Raw genomic sequence first — 18,196 nt, forward strand, 5'->3', positions numbered from 1 at the left:
CAACATTAATTCACAGTGGATTTAATTTGTTTCCTTTTACACTGATCAACAGAAAAAGTCTTTGTGTCAAAATGAAAACAAATCTCTACAAAGTGATCTAAATTAATCACAAATATAAAACACAAATTAATTGATTGCATAAGTATTCACCTCATTTTAATTTGGCACACCAAATCACCACCACAGCCAATTAGTTTTAGAAATCACATAATTAGTTAAATATAGATCTGGTTTTGGAGACCTGTGTGCAGTCAAGGTGTTTCAATTGATTGTAGTAAAAATACACCTGTATCTAGAAGGTCCAGCTGCTGGTGAGTCAGTATCCTGGCAAAAACTACACCGTGAAGACAAAAGAACACTCCGAGCAACTCTGCAAAAGGATTATTTCCAAGCCACTGAATATCCCTTGGAGTACAGTTAAGTAAATCATCAAGAAATGGAAAGAATATAACACAGCTGTAAATTCACCTAGAGCAGGCTGTCCTCAAAAACTGAGTGGCCATGCAAGAAGGGGACTAGTGAGGTAGGCCATCAAGAAAACTGTGACAACTTTGGAGGAGTGGCTGAGATGGGAGAGACTGTGCAGGCAACACCTGTTGCCCAGGTGCTTCACCAGTTGCAGCTTTATGGGCGAGTGGCAAAGAGAAAGCCACTGCTGGAAAAAAAACTCACATGAAATCTCAGCTAGAGTTTACCAGAAGGCATGTGGGAGACTCTGAAGTCAGCTGGAAGAAGGTTCTATGGTCTGATGAAACCAAAATTCAGTGTTTTGGCTGGCGGGTGGTAAGAGTCGGCTCCCTCACCTCTGACCCTCTGACTCTCAACACAGGTGCCCTTCAGGGCTGCGTACGAAGCCCCCTCCTTTACTCTGTATCTACCCATGACTGTGTCACCGCCCACAACTCCAATCTGCTAATTAAATTTGTTGATGACACAACACTGATTGGACTAATCTCAAATAATAATGAGGTGGCCTACAGAGAAGTCATCATCCTGACACAGTGGTGTCAAGAAACCAACCTCTCCCTCAATGTTGTAAACACAAAGGAGCTGGTTGTGGACTATAGGAGGAATGGTGACAGACTAGCCCTATTGACATTAATGGATCTGGAGTTGAAAGGGTGAACAGCTTTTAAGTTCCTCGACATAAACATCACCAAGGACCTCATGTGGTCTGTACATACCGGCTGTGTGGTGAAAAAGGCACAACAGTGCCTCTTTCACATCAGATGATTGAAGAAGTTTGGTATGGGCCCCCAAAGCCTAAGAACTTCCTACAGGGGCACAATTGAGAGCATTCTGACTGTCTGCATCACTGCCTAGTATGGGAACTGTACTTCCCTCAGTCACAGGACTCTGCAGAGAGTGGTGCAGACAGCTTAGCGCATCTGTAGATGTGAACTTCCCATGATTCAGGACATTTACAAAGGCAGGTGTGTAAAAAGGGCCCAAAGTATTGTTGTGGTTGTCATCCCAACCACAAACTGTTCCAGCTGCTAGAAACGGTACCGCAGCATAAAAGCCAGGACCAACAAGCTCCGGGACAGCTTCTTCCACCAGGCCATCGGAATGCTTAATTCATGCTGACACAGCTGTATTTCTATGTTATATTGACTGTACACAGTACTATTTATAAATTACTATAAATTGCACATTTGGACAGAGATGTAACTTAAAGATTTCACTCCTCATGTATAAGAAGGATGCAAGTAATAAAATCAATTCAATTCAATTAGACTAAATGCTATGTTTGACATAAGCCAAACACCACACATTATCAAAAACACACCATCCCTACCGTGAAGCATGGTGGTAGCTGCATCATGCAGAGGGGATGCTTCACTGCAGCAGGCCCTGAAAAGCTTGTGAAGGTAGAGGGTAAAATGAATGCAGCACAATACAGGGTAATCCCGGAGGAAAACTTGGTGCAAGAGAACTGCGACTTGGGAGAAGTTTTGTTTTCTAGCAAGACAATAACCCCAAGCATTAAGCCAAAGCTACAGAGGAATGGCTTAAAAACAGCAAAGTTAATGTCCTGGAGAGGCCAAGTCAGAGTCCAGACCTCAAACCAATTGAGAATTTGTGGTTGGACTTGAAAAGGGCTGCTCACTCACGATCTCCATGCAACCTGACAGAGCTTGAGCAGTTTTGTAGAGTGGGAAAAATTCCCACTCTACAAATCTACATGTGCAAAGCTGATAGGGACCTATCCACACAGACTCAAGGCTGTAAATGCTGCCAAAGGTGCATCGACTCAATACTGACTTGAAGGGAATGAATACTTAGGCCATCAATTATTTGTAATTTATTTAGATCACTTAGTAACGATCTGTTTTCACTTTGACACAAAAGAGTCTTTCTGTTGATTAGTGTTCAAGAAAACAAATTAAACCCACTGTGATTCAAATCCGTGAAAAAATAAAATATGAGTACTTTCAAGGAGGTGAAGGCACTGTATGTACATCAGGCAATCTCTCTGTGAAGGGAGATGTCATTCATGGTGAACGGGATAGTCCACTAGATGGCATTCTTTGACCAAGTGGGAAATAAGCACCAATTTTTTTTCCCCCTCAAGAAACTTAAAACAATAGTTTTACCATTCTGCACCTAAAAATTCAGTTGTAATCATTATAATTCCATTGAACATTGAGTCAAATTGAACAGCAAATTTTTATAGCATATTGAACAGTGCAGCACAAGAACAAGCCCAAGATGCCAATCCAGCTAATGTCAATTGCTTTCCCATGGTCCCTGTCTTTCATGTGTCTCTTGAAATACCCTTAAGTCAGTGCTGTTGTACCACTTTCTACCTCCTCTGGCAGCATGTCTGAGGCACCTATCACTCTCTGTGTTTAAAAAAAGAACTGCCTTGCACACCTCCTTAAATCCTGTCTCACACATCTCATTCAAACTTTCCTCACCCTACCTTAAATCCTGTCTCACACATCTCATTCAAACTTTCCTCACCCTACCTCAAATCCTGTCTCACACATCTCATTCAAACTTTCCTCACCCTACCTTAAATCCTGTCTCACACATCACATTCAAACTTTCCTCACCCTACCTTAAATCTTTGCCCTCTGGTATTTGACATATCAATTCTGTGAAAATGAATCACTATTCTGTCTGTGCCTCTCATAATGTTGTATACTAACAGGTACTAACAGTATGTTTTATATGCTACATACTCATCCTCCGACAGTCTGGCGGTACCATTCAAATTTGTTCAAACACTCCTTAGAGACAACAAAGGTAATTCCCTGATTTGCATTCCTAGTCAAATACCATATTTCAGTCACGAGCATTTATTCTTTTATCTATCTATCTATCTATTTATTTATTTACGTCTTAGCATGTAGAAGGAGTGTGGAGCACGTGGAGGAGACCCATGCAGTCATGGAGAGAACATACAAATCCCTCACAGAGGGTATTGGAACTTACTTTTGAACTCCTACCCCCCAAGTTGTAATAGTGCCATTCTAGCTGCTTGGCTACCATGCAATCTGCTGAGATAACTGAAACAATGAATTCAATGTTAACACGATCTTCTTGGTTTCTTGGCACATCTGGATTAACATTTAGGTTCTGTATTTAGTTCTATAATCAGACCTGTGTTTGACTGGCTCTCTGGCAGTGGATCATGTGTCCACTTGCTCCATTTTGATCACAACATTCAGCAGTGAAATACTAAAATACTGAGCTGAGTTCAGCTCTACAGTGTTACGCCCAGGACACTGATGAATGATACACCACTCCTTCATGTGAAAATCTGTTTGTCAGTTGAATCAGATTGCTCACTCCGAACAAAAAGATAAATCATTTAATTGTTTTATCTTGCTGGTTTTAATTAGGTTCCAATAAAATCTATTTGGACTAGAAGATGACTAGAAGAGTCATTTAAAAACACAAAAAGACCATTGATAGTGGAGTTCTGGGAGTGATGTCACAGCATGCACTGTCTGAGGCCTAGTTGTAGTTTGCCACCTGTTCTTCTTCAAATTACCCCTCAACCATCAGGCTTTTGAACTAGATGGAATAACCTCACTCAATTTCACTCACCACAACAATGAACTGTACCCACAACCTACAGACTACTCACTTTCAAGGACTCTTCATCTCATGTTTTAGATATTTTCATACTTTATTATTATTATTTTTCTTTGTCCTCAAGGATTGTATATGATGATATATATGCACTTGGATAGTAAATTTACTTTGAACCTTGAACTTTTGAACATTTGATAAGTCACATATGTAGTCTATTTCACTAGCTTTCCTAACTTTTAGTTGTATTAAATGTACTTATGGAATGTTTGATAATATTTTTGTAGGTTATGGATTATAACATTAGCTTGGGCAACCAGCTCCTTCCACTGGTAGTGCAAGTGCTTAAGTATTGCAGCTGCCCACAGCTGCGCCATTACTTTCAGCAACCTCCGCGGTGTTCTCTTTGGACTCTGAAACCTCACATACGACAGATGTGGCTGAAGTCATTGCTAGTGATCCTGTACAAGGTAGAATTATTATCTTAAAATATACAGTACAGATTTGACTTGAGTGATATGCCTATGCAAAGTAATGCTTTATAGAATCTTATCATGAGGAAACTAAAACTGTTTAACTTTATCTGATGCACAAATATAACTGAAGCAGCCTGAATGATTAAAATGACCAGGTTGCAATTTTTTTATTAACTGTGTGGTATTAATTAGGACTACATAGAATTTTCACTGCAGGAATTGAACTCAACTGCTAACCAGACTCTATTGTGAAGAAGCAAATGCGACATCTGTAAAATGAGGCTGTAGACTAAAGGCCTGGACATAATAACTAACAGAATTATCTGAAGAAGTTCACATGATTTCTCAGTGTTTGATGTCACAACGAATATTTACTTTTCAAGCAATCACACTAAAGCAGATTAAGTAGTAGAGGCTTGCTTACTGGCCCCAAATAAGAAAAGGACAGAATTATAATATAATATAATTTTATATGGGAAGAAGTATTTGTTCTGACTGCTGTTATTTTGAGTGAAAGAAATTAACCGTAACATACCATTTTAAAAAAAAGTGATGATAGGAGCATTATGAACATGTATTAAAAGAGCTAAGAGGAAAAATATATTATTTGTTCTGGGATTCTGTAGTTATGGTAACAGGAAAATTATCAGTGTTTATTTATGTTAAGCCATGTGTTATGGCAAGCCAAAACAATCAGCACCATCCCAGGCTGATGTTCACTGATTGGCCTTCATCCCAATCAAGTACTCAGTTGTTCTGGGTTAAACCATTTAAATAGTTGTACAGGGAGGGTGAGTTTGATTTGACTTGAATTTTGAGGTTAATCTGGTTTTACCAAGCCAAGGGTTATTTCGAATTCCAGCTTGTTCTATTGTCTGGCTTCAATGCTCATCAGTAGTTAGAGGAAAGTGAACACAACACCATGTAACTGACAGCATGCGTGTGCAGCTAATTGTGAAGATCAGTGTATTGCTGCCTTCTGATTATTAGTTTTAAAAATCAGACACATTTTAGATATTTACGATTTCAGAAATAAATACCTTAAAAATTAGAAATTAATTTTAATGGCCATAATTACTGTACAATGCAACAGACACAAAATACTGAAGGAACTCAGTAGGTCAGGCAAAGTCTATGGAAAAGAATAAATAGTTGATGTTTTGGGCCAGGACGCTTCATCAGCACTGTCCAATAAACTCTCCAGTTCTACATAAGGTCTTTTGCATGTATTGTTACTCTCTGTGGTAATTTCTTCCAATCTTAGACATATGTTTCTTATTTTGTTTCTGATTCTGTCTTTTCAATCTTTATTTTGCACTCTGTACTATAGTTAACATATGCAGTGGATTCTGGATCACTGGGCCATCAGATAATCAGGGCAGCTGCTTATTTGGGACAACTCTTAAGGCACAAAAACAAACTGAGAAAATATCTAGGATTCCCTTTGTTTATTTGGAACATTATTCCACTTAATTGCACCAGGAACCTTTTGCTGAACATTTTCTAACCAGTGCCAGTGAGTGGCTGTCAGACACTACACTCTGCTTATAGTGAATAGTTTTTAAATAGCGTCAGTTGCATGTGTTTGTTCAAACAGCAGCAATTTTTGTCACTGATAGTTGGTGAAAAATGGGCAGAATGATAATTTGGAACTGTTTTGCTCACTGCGGTCTCAAGCACTCAGGCTTGGAGATGCTAGGAACAGTCATGAGTAAAAATGAAATGATTTTACTCCTTCAATAAGTTAGTAACTATGAAGAATTTGAAGGCATGTCAATTATCTTGAATGTTATAATCAGAATGAAGATTTGGAGAATGAAATCGTGGAAAGCATTGTACGAAGGCAGTCCATTATCTACGTTAGGTGTCTGTGCTGATTTTGTTCATTTACAGTCAATCAAAAAAACATGGCAGAGTACACTGGATGAATTCCTCTGTCCATAACCATTAGGAACTAATACAGAGTTTTATAGTATTGTTGTAGTCTTGGTAGTGTTCTAATTCTGTATTTCAAAGGTTTCTGAGGTATATTTAATGCCAGAGAAATGTATACAATATGCATCCTACAATGCTTTTTCCTCACATCTATCCACGAAAGTAGAGGAGTGCCCCAAAGAATAAATAACAGTCAAATGTTAGAACCCAAAGTACCCCCCCAGCTACCCCTCCCGTGCGTAAGCAGGAGTAAGCAACAATCCCCCCTCCTCCCACTAGCAAAATAAAAGCATCAGCACCCGCCACTGAGCACTCAAGCGTGAGCAAGCAACAGTAAAGACACAGACTTGTAGTTACCCCAAAGACTTCGTATTTTACCCGATATTCGACATACCACGGGCTCTCTCCCTCCATCTAATGAGGGAGAAAGGTGTCTCTGTTTTCACACTGAATGGGAAGACATAACAAACAACAGCTGGTTTGCGATATTAAAAGTCTGCCATGTCGCTTTTTTTGAGCTCTATGCCCAAAGACATGAGTCTCTGGACACACAGCCACAGACATTCCAACACCCCCGATGACAAACGGGTCTCCTGTCATGACACCGGCCCTCAATTCGCCTGTCTCCAGAGTCCCGAGATCCTAGGCTTCCAACGCCAAGCCAAATACTTAGGCCGAGCCCTTGGCGTGCCGAACAACAACGGCCGGTTATAAAACCATGAGAGCGGGTCCCATTCCCACAAAGAACTGTAGTCAGCCTGTAACTCCAGGTCAGGGTCTTCAAAAGAACCCTGAAAGGGAAAAATTAAGGTATTAAAGATAGACGATCTTTTATTTAAATACATAATGTGTTACTTAATTAAACGGCAGTTTGTCTTTTTATACCTTTTCAACTATTTCCATGAAACTTCAGCTAATTTGGGCAGTTGCTTAATTGGGCCATAGTGTCCCAATGTCAAGCCAAGTCAAGTCAAGTCAAGTCACTTTTATTGTCATTTCGACCATAACTGCTGGTACAGTATATAGTAAAAATGAGACAACGTTTTTCAGGACCATGGTGTTACATGACACAGTACAAAAACTAGACTGAACTACGTAAAAAAAAATAACAGAGAAAGCTACACTAGTCTACAGACCTACACAGCACTGCATAAAGTGCACAAAAACAGTGCAGGCATTACAATAAATAATAAACAGGACAATAGGGCAAGGTGTCAGTCCCAAAGTGTCCCAATTAACTGGAATCCACTGTATTAGATAAGAGTTACCATGTTTTTTAGTTTGGTGATTTTCTGACTATGGGAGCTCCTGGTTATAATGAGATGCTTAATATTTATGGAATATCAGAAGCTATAAATACCCTGGGATTGATATTAAAACAAGAAATGTTCAACATGGTAGGCAGCATCTGAAGGAGAGAAACTGAGTCAGGCTAATTCCTGTCAGAAGCCAGTGTTGCAAGTCTCAACTTTGGAGGCAGGTTTAGCTTTGGATAACTTTCTTTTAATTCAGTGGTGAGTGCAGTTGTTATGTTGCTGAACATAAAATTCAGCCATTTATTTTGAGATGTGTGCATTTCTTTCACTACTTCTGCTAATATGATTGTTTTTTTTAGTATCCCTACAGAGACTCTGATGTCAGCAAGATTATATTGCATCTGATCCATATCACAATTAATACTCTAAATGCTCAATACCACAGCTGTAAGCCTCACCCTACTGCTGGACCCCTATATAGTGATAACAGTAATATCAGCAAGTACAGCGAAAAAGAAAAAGGTAAGATTTATTTAGTTATTTATTGAGATACAGCATGGAATAGGCCCTACTGGCCCTTTGAGTCATGCTGATGACACCCCCTAATTTAACCCTAATGGGACAATTAACAATGACCAATTAACCTACCCAGTACATCTTTAGACTGTGAGCGGAAACCCATGCATTCTATGGGGAGAATGTACAGATAATGTCAGAATTGAACTCTGAACTCCGAACTGCACCCCAAGCTGTAATAGCATCATACTAACCACAATGTTACTGTATGAATTCCCATTTCCACAACCTATGAATTCTACAACCTATGGGCTCACTTTCAGAGTTTGTTAACATGTTCTCAATATTATTTATTAGTTATTAATCTATTGTTTTACTTTTTTTGCACAATTTGTTGTCTTCACATTCGGTTGGGTTAAACACCATCTGCCATTTCTCCACCTATACTGTATCTGTAATTGATCAATATTCGCTGTATTCTTTGCTAGTCACTTATGCTCTCCACACCATAACGAATCTTTGTATCATCTGCAAACTTACTAACCGACCCATATAAGTTTCCATCCAGGTCATTTTTATATATATATCACAAACAGGAAGCGCGAAGCACAGAAACAAATATCACTGTGATGATTGTACGCTCTAGTATCAATTGTTTGGTGACAATAAAGTAAAGGTCCCAGCACAGGCCCCTGCGGAACATTACTTATCACAGACCTCCAGCTAGAATAAGTCTTTTAGAGCATTACCTCTGACTTCCATGGGAAGGCAATTCTGAATCCAAATGGCCAATTCACCATTGATCTCATACATCTTAATCTTCTGGATGCAGCTTGTAAGCACTGTACTAAAATCCATGTAGACAACATCTATGGCTCTACTTCCATCAAAATTTCTGGTCACCATGTCAAGGAAACTCAGTCAGGTTATTAAGGCATGACTAAGCCACACTGATTATCCCAAATTAGCCTATGATTTTCCAAATGCTCATAAATCCTGTCACTAAGAATGCCCTCCAATCTCTTCTCTATCATATTGAATATTACGGTATAGATATTGTTGTTCCCTTTTTATCAGTCGATGACATTGTACATCGGAGGTTCCCAGTCCGGAGTCCATGGACCCCTCGGTTAATGGTAGTGGTCAATGGCTTAGAAGGGTTGTGAACCATTGTTGTATTTGTGATGTAGGATATTGTTGTACCTGACATTATTTGTGAAAAATGAATGTTAAGTTGCCAATTTTCTTTGATACTTCACTTTCCAATTCAGTAGTTAAAGTAATGTCAATCAGTTATTGATATATCCAGAATGCTACAGTATGTCTGCAGAGTAATATGACATTAATTTTTTCCTTGGCCAGAAGAAGACAGTGTATTTGATGAATCAGATGTACATGATACCCCAACTGGAGCTGGAAACAAGGAATCTCAAACCTTCTTTGCAAGACTGAAACGGATTGGGGGGAGCAAATCAGTAAAATATCAACCAGTTGAGATGAATGCGCAGAAGAGTAAGTGTTTATACTTTGCACAAGCAACACATATCTAGACGTGACTATTGAAATGATTCAGGATTAGTCTTATCAGATTAGTGAACTTGATATTATGTAAACTTCCTGCCACCTGCTCACATTCCAGCATTGATGCAGCACCTTTAACCTGGAATAGCTTGGTAACCTGGTTGTGCTTGTAATGTCCCAGATTATTTCTTGTTAAGGAATGTTGGATTCTGATGTTTTTGGATATCAAGAAAGAGGCATAAAATCTGTTGCTTCATGATAATTTTATTAAGTGCTAATAGAACAAAGAAAGTTGGAAACAGACAGTAACCGAAGCAAAGGCTATCAGCAGAATTGAGAGAAGAAGCAGAGATGGAGCAGCATGCTTAGCTTTTTTTTATACCCCATAGATTAGAAACATTCCATTCAAACTTGTAGATAAGAGTTAACCAATCCAACAGCCCCTATTCAAATAATGCAATACCAGAGAAGCTTCCAAAACATACAAATGTGACCACTAGGGAACACAATGAATAACTGCATATACACACTCTGACCACTAGGGGACATACTGAACAACTGCATATACATACTGTGACCACTAGGGGACACACTGAACAACTGCATATACATACTGTGACCACTAGGGGACATACTGAACAACTGCATATACACACTCTGACCACTGGGGGACATACTGAACAACTGCATATACATACTGTGACCACTAGGGGACACACTGAACAACTGCATATACACACTGTGACCACTAGGGGACACACTGAACAACTGCATATACATACTCTGACCACTAGGGGACACACTGAACAACTGCATATACATACTGTGACCACTAGGGGACATGCTGAACAACTACATATACACAAGGCAACACGAGTGAATCTGCAGATGCTGGAAATAAATAAAAACACAAAATGCTGGCAGAACTCAGCAGGCCAGACAGTATCTATCGGAGGAGGTAGTGACAATGTTTCAGGCCGAAACCCTTCATCAGGAGTGAAGTAACATGGGATGGTCGAGGGGGGGAGAAGAAGTGGGGGGAGGGATGAAGTAGAGAGCTGGGAGGTGATAGGCTGGAGGGAAATGGGCTAGGGGGAAGGTGGAGAATTATGGGAGAACTAGGGAATCGGCTGTACTGGATTGGGTATTGTGTAATGAACCAGAGGTGATTAGAGAGATGGAAGTGAAGGAACCCTTAGGATGCAGTGATCACAACATGATCGAGTTCACTGTGAAATTTGAGAAAGAGAAGCCGAAATCTGATGTGTCGGTATTTCAGTGGAGTAAAGGAAGTTACAGTGGCATGAGAGAGGAACTGGCCAAAGTTGACTGGAAGGGGACACTAGCGGGAAGGACGGCAGAGCAGCAGTGGCTGGAGTTTATGCGAGAAGTGAGGAAGGTGCAAGACAGATATATTCCAAAGAAGAAGAAATTTTCAAATGGAAAATGGATGCAACCGTGGCTGACAAGAAAAGTCAAAGCCAAAGTAAAAGCAAAGCAGAGGACATACAAGGAAGCAAAAATCAGTGGGAAGACAGAGGATTGGGAAGTTTTTAAAAGCTTACAAAAAGAAACTAAGAAGGTCATTAAGAGGGAAAAGATGAACTATGAAAGGAAGCTAGCAAATAATATCAAAGAGGATACTAAAAGCTTTTTCAAGTATATAAAGAGTAAAAGACAGGTGAGAGTAGATATAGGACTGATAGAAAATGATGCTGGAGAAATTGTAATGGGAGATAAGGAGATGGCGGAGGAACTGAACAAGTATTTTGCATCAGTCTTCACTGAGGAAGATATCAGCAGTATACTGGAAACTCAAGGGTGTCAGGGAAGAGAAGTGTGCGCAGTCACAATTACGACAGAGAAAGTACTCAGGAAGCTGAATAGTCTAAGGGTAGATAAATCTCCTGGACCAGATGGAATGCACCCTCGTGTTCTGAAGGAAGTAGCAGTGGAGATTGCGGAGGCATTAACAATGATCTTTCAAAAGTCGATAGATTCTGGCCTGGTTCCGGAGGTCTGGAAGATTGCAAATGTCACTCCGCTATTTAAGAAATGGGGAAAGGAAGCAAAAAGGAAATTATAGACCTGTTAGCTTGACATCAGTGTTTGGGAAGTTGTTGGAGTCGATTGCCAAGGATGAGGTTACGGAGTACCTGGAAGCATATGACAAGATAGGCAGAACTCAGCATGGTTTCCTTAAAGGAAAATCCCGCCTGACAAACCTAGTGCAATTTTTTGAGGAAATTACAAGTAGGCTAGACAAGGGAGATGCAGTGGATGTTGTGTATTTGGATTTTCAGAAGGCCTTTGACAAGGTGCTGCACTTGAGGCTGCTAAACAAGATAAGAGCCCATGGAATTATGGGAAAGTTACGTACGTGGATAGAGTGTTGGCTGATTGGCAGGAAACAGAGAGTGGGAATAAAGGGATCCCATTCTGGTTGGCTGCCGGTTACCAGTGGTGTTCCACAGGGGTCCGTGTTGGGGCTGCTTCTTTTTACGTTGTATATCAACAATTTGGATTATGGAATAGATGGCTTTGTGGCTAAGTTTGCTGATGATACAAAGATAGGTGGAGGGGCCGGTAGTGCTGAGGAAACAGAGAGTCTGCAGAGAGACTTGGATAGATTGGGAGAATGGGCAAAGAAGTGGCAAATGAATTACAATGTCGGAAAGTGTACGGTCATGCACTTTGGTAGAAGAAATAAACGGGCAGACTATTATTTAAATGGGGAGAGAATTCAAAGTTCTGAGATGCAACAGGACTTGGGAGTCCTTGTGCAGGATACCCTTAAGGTTAACCTCCAGGTTGAGTCAGTGGTGAAGAAGGTGAATGCAATGTTGGCATTCACTTCTAGAGGAATAGAGTAAAGGAGCAGGGATATGATGCTGAGGCTCTATAAGGCACTGGTAAGACCTCACTTGGAATACTGTGTGCAGTTTTGGGCTCCTTATTTAAGAAAGGATGTGCTGATATTGGAGAGGGTTCAGAGAAGATTCACTAGAATGATTCTGGGAATGAGAGGGTTAACATGAGGAACGTTTGACTGCTCTTGGACTGTACTCCTTGGAGTTTAGAAGAATGAGGGGGGACCTCATAGAAACATTTTGAATGTTGAAAGGCATGGACAGAGTGGATGTGGCAAAGTTGTTTCCCATAGTGGGGGAGTCTAGTACAAGAGGACATGACTTGAGGTTTGCAGGGCGCCCATTCAGAACAGAGATGTGAAAAAATTTTTTTAGCCAGAGGGTGGTGAATCTATGGAATTTGTTGCCACGGGCGGCAGTGGAGGCCAAGTCATTGGGTGTATTTAAGGCAGAGATTGATAGGTATCTGAGTAGTCAGGGCATCAAAGGTTATGGTGAGAAGGCGGGGGAATGGGACTAAAGGGAGATTTGATCAGCTCATGATGAAATGGCGGAGCAGACTTGATGGGCCAAATGGCTGACTTCAGCTCCTTTGTCTTATGGTCTATGATGGAAGTCCCTAGTAGTATGATGGAAGTCCCAGATGTCATGGCCATGAAGTGTGTGAAGTTATCATTACCAGAGAGAAGGTTCTTGGGAAACTGAAAGGTCTGAAGGTAGGTGAGTCAACTCAGGCTGATGATGTGCACCCCAGGATTCTGAAAGATGTAGATGAGAGATTGTGGAGGCATTAGAATTAATCTTTCAGGAATCACTAGATGCTGGAATGGTTCTGGAAGACTGGAGAATTGCATATGTCACACCAAAAAAGGAGAGAGCTAGAAGAAAGTAAATTATAGGCAAGTTAGTCTGACCTCAGTGATTGGGAAGAAGTTGGAGTCGATTATTGAGGATGGGATCTCAGGGTACTCAGAGGCACACAATAAAATCGGCTGTAGTCAGCATGGTTTCCTCAAGGGAAAATCTTGCCTAACAAATCTGTTGGAATTCTTTGGAAAAAAAAAGCAAGATAGAGAAAGGAGAATTGGTTGATATTGTGTGCTTGGATTTTCAGAAGGCCTTTGACAAGGTACCACACTGCTTAACAAATTACAAGCCTGTGGTATTACAGGAAAGATTATAACATGGATAAAGCAATGGACTGATTGGCAGGAAGCAAAGTGTGGAAATAAGGAACTGATTCTTTTTATGTTATCTGTCAATGATAGAATTGATGGCTTTGTTGCAAAGTTTGCAGATAATACAAAAATAAGTGGAGGGGCAGGTAGTTTTGAGGAAGTAGAGAGGCTACAGAAGGACTTAGATTAGGAGAATGGGCAAAGAAGTGGCAGATGGACTACAGTGTCGGGAAGTGACGATTATATACTTCTGTAGAAGAAATAAAAGGATAGACTATTTTCTATGTGGAGGCAGGAAAAACTGAGGTGCAAAGGGACTTGGGAGTTCTTGTACAGGATTCCTAAAGGTTAATTTGCAGGTTAAATCTGTAGTGCGGAAGGCTAATGCACTGTTAGTGTTTATTTGAAGAGGACTAGAATATAAAAGCAAGGATGTAATGTTGAGACTTTATAAAGCACTGGTGAGGCCTCACTTGGAGTATTGTGAGCAGTTTCGGGCCCCTTAGAAAGGACATTCTGGAACTGGAAAGGGTTCAGAGGAGATTCACGAAAATGATTCCTGAATTGAATGACTTGTCATATGAAGAGTATTTGATGGCTGTCAGCCTGCATTCATTGGAATTCAGAAGAATGAGGGGTGACCTCATTGTAATCTATTGAATGGTGAAAGGCCTTGATAGAGTGGTTGCTTCCTATGATGGGAGAGTCTAAGACCAGAGGACAGCCTCAAAAGAGAGATGAGGAGGAATTTTTATATCCAGAGTGTGGTGGATCTGTGTAATTTGTTGCCACAGGCAGCTGCGAGGGCCAAGTATTTATGTATATTTAATGCAGCGGTAGATTGACTCTTGATTGGTCAGGGCATGAAAGGATACAGGGGGAAGGCAAGAGATTGGAGCTGAGTGGAAAAATGGATCAATCATGATGAAATGGTTGAGCAGACCTGATGGACTGAACGGCCTAATTGTGCTTCTATATCTTTTGGCTTTATGATCTTCAGCATTTCCCTTTGTAAAACGTGCCAATTATGTGGAATTTTTTTACTCTATCATTGGTTAGTATCCTCAGTTCTTCGTGTATTTAAATTAATGTGAAGTTTCGGTTTAAAAGTGGCCATAACATTTGACTTTAGTACATGTGAGGTGCATTGCTTATTTTAAGTGGAAAGATGAAAAATATCAATGTATGCTCTGTTTCTAATGAAGGTATTTATTTTTATCTAACATTATGAATTTCAGTTGCTTATTTAAAATGTTACCTATAAAATCTTTTTGAAATATTAATTCTTTTTTTCTCAGGTTCAGAAATAGAACTGTCTGAATACAGAGATTCAAGTCTTTTGCCAGATAATATTATGCATTGTGGCACATCTCCAAAATTACAGGAAGCCTTTGGTCAACAGAAAAAATTGTGTGCAATTAAGCAACAGTCACTTGATATTGGAAATGCAGACTCTGCTCTGTATTCTTTAGATGAGCAACGCAGAAAGTCATGTCTAGATCGATATCAATCCGAAAAGCGATCAAGTTTTCCTTCCTGTTATAGTCAAATGGACAGTATGTATGGAAGAGCAGATCAGGATTTGACAACTGGAGAGCTTCAGGAAAGGTCTTTGGCTGCAGAGGGCTCCCAGGAAGGGAAGAGACCAGAAGTTGTAATACCAGAAGTCAGACTCAATTGCACAGAAACATTTGAAGTCAAACATGCATCTCCTGAGAAAAGTACTTCCTTTGCAAAGGAGGAAACCGATTTGATTGACTTATCATCTGACTCATCATGTGCACCAGAGAAACAGTCAATTCTTTCAAGTTCTGATAGTGACTCTCTGGTCTTTGTGCCTCTCCCCCCTCTTAGGATTGTGGAAAGTGATGAGGAATATGAAATTCAGAATCCTCCTGACAATAAACTAAATGTGGAAACTAATACATTGCACAATACCACACCACTTGGCCTGAATATTACTCCAGTTGTACAAGTCAATGTTGAAGATTGTTCTAAAGACTCGCATTGTCTTGATTTTTCTAATACTTCTTTGCTGGATACTGAGAATATATTGTCAGTAGTTACAAATGATCAAAAAAACCTGGGAGAGCTAACGCCGCAGAAATATTCTAAGTGTTCAGGTTGTGAAAGTCCTCTTACTCTTAAGCAAAAGAGAGAAAATCTCAGGAAGTCGTCTGCTGTATCCCAGGAAGTATCCCAGGATGACACTTTTGAGTTGAATAAAGATCAAACTAAATCTGAAAGTCCTTTACCAAGTCCTGTTGTAAAAACAGTACTCCTCAAACTTCCTACAGAAGGTGAACAGAATGAAAAGATAGAGACAGAGGCAGAGATCACTGTTGAAAAAGATAATGACCAAAAAGACGAAAGTGGTGAAGAAACTGAATTCAAAATCCAGATTGTCCCAAGGCAGAAGAAGCAAAGGAAGATTGCTGTCAGCGCAATTCAGAGGGAATACCTTGATATTTCTTTTAATATTTTAGACAGAATTGGAGATCAAAAAGACACTGGTAAGGAATTGATATGAATTCCTCATTCCCAAATTGAAATATTAAAACATGGGGGGGAATATGTTTCAAAAGCTGGCAGGTGAGAAATTTGGACACAGCATTGTTTTAAACAATGCTACACATCTGGAAAGCTCTAATTTCCAGCATGAATTTAACAAATTTGTTCCAGAATTGGAATCACAATATCTGGCATATGTCGTGAAATTTATTGTTTTTTGGAAGCAGTATTTTTATACACATTATATATGTATATTTTGGATACCTAAGACTTTTGCCCAGTACTGTATTTGTCAATGTGCAGCAGAGAGTGAGCTTGTAAACCTGATGGAAGTAGAGGATATTAGGAATAGCAAGGGTTGAGTGCTCTATGAAAGATATGGGACAGGTGGCAGAGAAGGAGTACTAGGGGCATGGGAGTGGTGTGGGTGCAGACACACCCAGCCTTGAGACACCAGGAACGGTCATTTGATTCCAAACAATTGGTTTATTGATCATTACAGAATGTCTCTGTGGTGCTTCCCACTCTCTCCCCTCTCCGTTCCTCTTTTCCCAACCATGATTCCTCTTTCCCTGACCCCTTCTGACTCTCAGTCTCCAATAGAGACCCATATCCGAATCAGGTTTATCATCACTCAGGTATGTGATGAGATTTGGTTTTTTTTTGCAGCGGAAGTACAGTACAATGTATATGTATAACATTAAATAAGTACAGGCAGTCCCCGAGTTATGAATATCTGACTCACAGACAACTCGTACTTACAAACAGAGGGAGGAGAACACCGTCCGCCATTTTAAATCGCCGTTAACACTGTGTTGAGTGTGTAACTTTGTATTTGGCTTAAATATTTCTTAGCACGATTCACCCTGGCCTCCCCCTTTCCAGTCAGCACTGCCCCCACTTGTCCCATTTAACCTGTCTTAGTGCAGGAGGAGTTTAGGACCTGGAGCAGCACAAGACCCGCTGGCCGTGGCTGCTGCTGTATTTTTTTTATTAAGTGCGATCGTGAACAATAGGCAGATTAGAAATGCTGATCAAGTCAACTACCATTTGTAGTTCCTAAAGAGTATTCTGATAGGCTAATCAGATGGTTCACTGCTGCTCAGCGATAGAACATAAAATCCGCGGTTTTCTGTTCTGTTAATGGAAAACGATGTATAGAATTCTTGAAAAGATTTATTAATTTCGTCATGGTCAGCCATCAAACTATCATCCCGTTTACGAACTTTAATAATCTGACATTTAGCCTAAGCAATTTTCAGTTGGCTGGCCAATAATTTACCCGATTTATCACCATGAATATAAAATTCACTCTTTGTTTTAAGTAATTGATCTTCAATCGGGGATGTTAATAACAAATGGTGTTGCATCTGAAGTTCAACTCTCCTTTTATAAAGCTCCAGATTAGGAGCAGCAGAATATTTTTTATCAATTTCTTTAATCTTATCAACAAATATACATATTTCATTATTAATTCTTCTTTTCAATCCAGCAGAATATGATATAATTTGACCACAGGTGTATACTTTAAAACTATCCAATAATATCCCACTGGAAATTTCTTCCGTAAAGTTAGTTGAAAAGAAAAAGGCAATCTGTTCTTTAACAAAGTTAACAAAGTTTATGTCCTGAAGTAGAGTAGAATTGAACTGCCATTGCCTAGTGCTAAAAGTTACATCAGTTAATTTGATTGATAGTTTCAAGGACGTATGATCGGAAACAGCGATTGCATCGTACTCACAGGCAGTAACAGATGGAACTAATTGAGAGTCAATTAAAAAAGTAACCAATTCTAGAATAATTATGATATACATGAGAAAAGAATGAGAATCCTTTATCATTAGGATGTAAAAAACCTCCAAGTATCTTAAATTCCAGCGTCAACTAAA

At 39.8% G+C, this 18,196-nt stretch overlaps 1 protein-coding gene across 1 annotated transcript in view; it reads left to right on the forward strand.

Moving 5' to 3' along the window:
• Positions 1-18,196, forward strand: part of LOC140724707 (protein unc-79 homolog) — a 436,731-nt gene that overhangs the window by 242,360 nt on the left and 176,175 nt on the right. Inside the window, exons 29-32 of the mRNA XM_073039156.1 lie at positions 4,332-4,514; positions 8,071-8,233; positions 9,590-9,739; positions 15,095-16,309. Coding sequence (XP_072895257.1) covers positions 4,332-4,514; positions 8,071-8,233; positions 9,590-9,739; positions 15,095-16,309 — 1,711 coding nt within the window. The remainder of the gene's footprint in view (positions 1-4,331; positions 4,515-8,070; positions 8,234-9,589; positions 9,740-15,094; positions 16,310-18,196) is intronic.

This window comes from Hemitrygon akajei, chromosome 3, assembly GCF_048418815.1.
Source record: "Hemitrygon akajei chromosome 3, sHemAka1.3, whole genome shotgun sequence".
Lineage (NCBI taxonomy): Eukaryota > Metazoa > Chordata > Chondrichthyes > Myliobatiformes > Dasyatidae > Hemitrygon > Hemitrygon akajei.